This window comes from Brassica oleracea, chromosome C1 (assembly GCF_000695525.1).
Source record: "Brassica oleracea var. oleracea cultivar TO1000 chromosome C1, BOL, whole genome shotgun sequence".
NCBI classification, from domain to species: domain Eukaryota; kingdom Viridiplantae; phylum Streptophyta; class Magnoliopsida; order Brassicales; family Brassicaceae; genus Brassica; species Brassica oleracea.
The window spans coordinates 31662643-31667249 of NC_027748.1; the positions used below are offsets into that span (position 1 = coordinate 31662643).

Below are 4607 nucleotides of genomic sequence, written 5' to 3' on the forward strand. Positions count from 1 at the left end.
TAAGGAAAACCGCTCCACCAGGCCGCTAAGGCTCTCACAGCGGCTTCTTGCAGTCTTCGTCATCAGGCCGCTGCAACAAGTACATATGTGGCAGGGAGTGGGGCGTTTTCCCAGCGGCTTCAGCACACCGCTGCGCAAGGCCGCTCCCACACTTAGTCTCCGTTCCTCGAGCGCTTGCAGCGGCTTCTCGATGGGGTCATAAGGCCGCTGGGACATCACAAAGCCGCTGGGACACTTGATCATCTCGTCTCATGCTCGAAAATCACCAATCTTGCCTCCAACCCATCTCTAAATGCTCCAAAGTCACCATTTGACATCTCCATCACCTGATAAGGACATATGTAGTGCAATGCAACCTAAACATCTCTAAATGTTATCCTAAATGATCAGAATATGCAAGAATGAATGGTTAAAACAATGCAAATCACGAAGATATCAGATGGCATCTGTTGGATCTTTACGAAATCAGGTCTTTATACCGTCAAGTCGGGGTATGAGCTGGCTTCGCGCTTAAAGAAAGAAAAGAACATACAACAGGCTACAAAACCAAGTACGAACTCCCTCAAGGCTATGATATGGAAGTTGAAGACAACCCGCAAGATCAAACACTTTTTATGGCAAGCTCTGTCCGACTGTCTCGCAACCTGCAGTCGGCTTGTAGATAGACACTGTGAGACTGAACGCCTTTGCCCAAGATGTGGTACTGAAGAGGAAACAATCAACCATTGCTTGTTCATGTGTCCACCCGCACTACAGACCTGGGCCCTATCGGATATCCCGTCATCTCCGGGATCTTTCCCGAGTGAATCTTTAGTGGAAAACTTTGACTATTTACTTCTCCGAGCAAAGAACCTGGGGACTCCTACCAACGTGCTGGCTCGTTTTCCATGGATCATGTGGTTCATCTGGAAAGCACAAAATGATAAAGTCTTAAATGGTAAGGAAATACTTTCTCCGGACACGGTCTGCCATGCAACCAGAGAAGAAGAAGAATGGCGAGTGGCACAAATACAATCATCACTTAAAGCACCAACGACAGTAGCAAACGAAGAAGTCTCGAATGTCTCACCATTTCCTCGATGCCAAGTGGATGCATTTTGGGTGAGAAATTCAAGTGTCTTTGGAGGTGGTTTCGTTTTTGATCTCGAACCAGGGTCCCATACCTATGGTTCTGTTGGGATGAACCAGGTTTCATCTCCACTTCATGCGGAGTTTAATATCTTGCTTTGTGCAATGAGAAACTCCTTGCAATTGGGTTATACTTCAATGTCTTTCGAATCGGACTGTCTACAGCTTGTAAAGCTGATAAACGAAGAAGAAGATTGGCCAAGTTTGGCTTCATAATGGAATGAATTCATCTTTTTAGTCTCTGAGTTTAATGCTTTCTCTATTTCTTTTATTGTTCGTACTCGCAATGTAAGAACCGATCTCCTTGCTAAAGGAGCTCGTCTCCAAAATTCTATTCTATCTCATGTAAACTCTTTGATTCCGACGTGGTTAGTCTCATAAGCTAATCTGTTCGTCATGAATTAATAAAACATGGTGTTTGCCGTCAAAAAAAAAATGAATGAGAAAAGCTCTTCTGGAAACGAAAGTTAGAGCATGATTAACGGGAGGTTCTTAGAGTGGGATTCTTAGAGGAATATAAGAACTTGTCTCTTAACTTTTAACTAAAAAAGCTAAGAGCCGGGTTCTTATATTCTGTTAAGAACTTCGCGTGATTAACGATCTTACGTTTAAAAGTTTAATTTGATGTGAGCCACATGAATTCTGGGAGAGATGAAGAATCTTTTTTACGTGTTTTACCAAACCCACTTGGCAGAAGAAGCTGTGACGAAGAAGAAGGCCACGTCGTTGGCTCTTTTTCATTTTATGCGTGGGGCAATCTAAAGCAACGTGGTTCTTTGAATATCGCAACTTCCTCTTTTTCACTTTTCTAGCCTACGTGTTTCGTTTTGGAGCAGCCAAATAATATTGAGCTTTGTCTTACAAAAGTAAACAAATATTTTGAACGTCCAAAAAATGTTGGAGTTTTAGAAGATCCGAATAAAATAATTAGCATGTTTCAATTGTTTTCTTTTTTGTAAATGGAACATAGATGACTTGTAAATTATACCAAGTTTGCATATAAAACATTTTTTGGTGAAACGTATATTGTAGTAAACATGTAAAAGAGACTAGGACTCATATAACACACTCAAAAAAACATTTTGTATGCTAAGTTTCATTATTACTCGTAAATGTTTTGTCCACAACAAGCATGATGACATGTTTTACTTGTAATTCGCTCATGACACAACATGAATACGATACCAAACTATTGTATGTCAGTATGCTGAACGTACGTCAATACAAGAGCCTACACTTTAACACTAACGCAAGTAATGTTTTTTTTTCCTCGAACAAAGCAACGGTTGAGGTTATTTTCCATGTTATCTTTTTGACGATTTGTTATATTATTTTGAAGAATAAACAAGCAAATGGGAGGCTAAATATGTAAAAACTAAAGAAAGTTCAGGAAACAGCTTAACCTATCATTTATCATCACTCCGTTCTATAAATACATACGTTGATCCTTCGTAACATCATACCAACTCTACAGTTAAGATCTACCTCACAGTTTAATAACCTTTATTTCATACTTTCTCCTCTATTTCATCCAAACACCAAAGTTTTAGAAATGGCAACAGCATCGGTTAACATGCAGTCAGTCTTCGCCTGTGGGTTGGCCACTCGCAAGATCAACACAAACAAGCTCTTCTTCGCCGGAAACTTCCCAAATCTCAAGAGGAACTATCCGGTGGGAGTGAAGTGCATGGCTGAGGTGCATATATATTATAATTTCCTCCGGTTACTTTATCCAACCGTCATGATATTAAAATGAAATCCTGACCGTCTGATTGACTTTTTGCAGGGAGAACCCATGAAGGACGAGTCCGCACCTTCGACCTCCGCGGCTAAGCCTTTGTCTAGCTCATCATCGCCGCCACCTCCTCCACCTCCTACTAAACCTAAGGTATCATTAAATAGGCAGTACCAGACATTAAGAAAGAGAAAGAACATTACTAAGTTATGTATATACGTAAACATAGCACTAGTAGCCGTTAAACAATAAAAAATAAATAAAAAAATAAGACGGAAAAAAGATTAGGGTTATAGAAACGTTACATACATGAAACGAATGAGGACAAAAATAACAATTGCAATAACTAACAATTTTTGGTTGGTGAAACATAGGTGAGCACGAAGTTTAGCGACTTGCTAGCGTTTAGCGGTCCAGCACCAGAAAGAATAAACGGGCGTTTAGCGATGGTTGGATTCGTGGCGGCCTTGGCGGTTGAACTTTCCAAGGGTGAAAACGTTTTGGCTCAGATCTCGGACGGCGGCGTCTCGTGGTTCCTTGGTACGACTGCGATCTTGACGCTTGCGTCGCTTGTACCCCTTTTCAAGGGTATCACCGCCGAGTCTAAGTCCAAAGGTTTCATGACGTCCGACGCTGAGCTTTGGAACGGACGTTTCGCGATGCTTGGTTTGGTCGCGTTGGCGTTCACTGAGTTTGTCAAGGGTGGGACCCTTGTCTGAGGAAAGAAAATTTCTTATTGGGGAGAATGTTATATTACAGTTTTGCCCTTGTAAAGTTATCTGGTATGATATGTGTTTAAGCCTATGGTGTGTTTCTTTACATATGTATTAGTGACATGAGACTTTGTGGTAAAGCACTATATCAGTAAAAGTAGTGATGTTTTTCTAAAATCTTTCAGATGAACAGATCCAATAATTTGAGTAACTACAACGATTAAATGTGGAAGAAAAGGAGTTCAATATGTGAATCTCTCTCACTTTCACTCCAACCATTTTTTCCAACGCTACCAATATTTTATGGTCTGTCATCATTATTGCGAACCTTGCAACATAATAATCACATATCCCCTGTATATTAAAATAAATCATTTGTCATTAATATGTTCACGTTATATTTGACACGTGGCAGTTTCAAATCAATTTTAATTTAAATATAGTGACGTGTCGCCTTCACAATCATTAGACAATTAATACGTTTACATACTAATTTTTTTAATTTCACCGTAGATAATTTAATGTGTTCACACTAAATTTTTTTAATCAACTCATTTTTAGTTCATGTGTTTTTAATCTTTGTATTTGTGAACTAATATTATCTCTGTACAACTACCAAATAATATCATTTTGAAAGAAAAATAATTTCAAAATCATTAAGATTCACATCAACTAAAATGCTGGAATGAGAATGTTTTAGAAATTGAAAGTTTCATATATTGCCGAATTTAGCCATGGTTGATGCTTCTGTACACGAAGACAATAAATAATTGTGATTGGTTATGAATTAAGGAAACTAAGGTAAAAAACATCCCACAAAAAGTTGGATCTTTAGTTTAGCCAAATATTACTTTTTTGCTAAGTTTTCATATCAGGCCAAAAATTATAAACATAATCAAATTGCTGGAAAAGAAATCAAAAAGCTTTAATAGAAAAGAAAATTTGTGAAATCGATTGGAAAACAAAATTTAGGTGCCGAGTGAATAAATCACATTATTTTCCACGCAACTCTAACACTTTTCACTCGATTG

General features: G+C 38.7%; 1 protein-coding gene across 1 annotated transcript; it reads left to right on the plus strand.

Moving 5' to 3' along the window:
* Nucleotides 1–2564: 2564 nt before the first annotated feature.
* LOC106325533 (early light-induced protein 1, chloroplastic-like) lies at nt 2565–3760 on the plus strand. The gene is made up of 3 exons (XM_013763580.1): nt 2565–2824; nt 2915–3016; nt 3238–3760. Exons 1-3 carry the CDS (start codon nt 2681–2683, stop codon nt 3580–3582), a joined length of 591 nt encoding a protein of 196 aa, XP_013619034.1. The 5' UTR covers nt 2565–2680; the 3' UTR covers nt 3583–3760.
* Nucleotides 3761–4607: the final 847 nt, after the last annotated feature.

Coding starts and splice junctions, on each gene's coding strand:
- LOC106325533 (XM_013763580.1), top strand. CDS start 2,681: ATGGCAACAGCATCGGTTAACATGCAGTCAGTCTTCGCCTGTGGGTTG. Junction 2,825..2,914: donor GAGTGAAGTGCATGGCTGAG/GTGCATATATAT, acceptor GACTTTTTGCAG/GGAGAACCCATGAAGGACGA. Junction 3,017..3,237: donor CACCTCCTACTAAACCTAAG/GTATCATTAAAT, acceptor GGTGAAACATAG/GTGAGCACGAAGTTTAGCGA.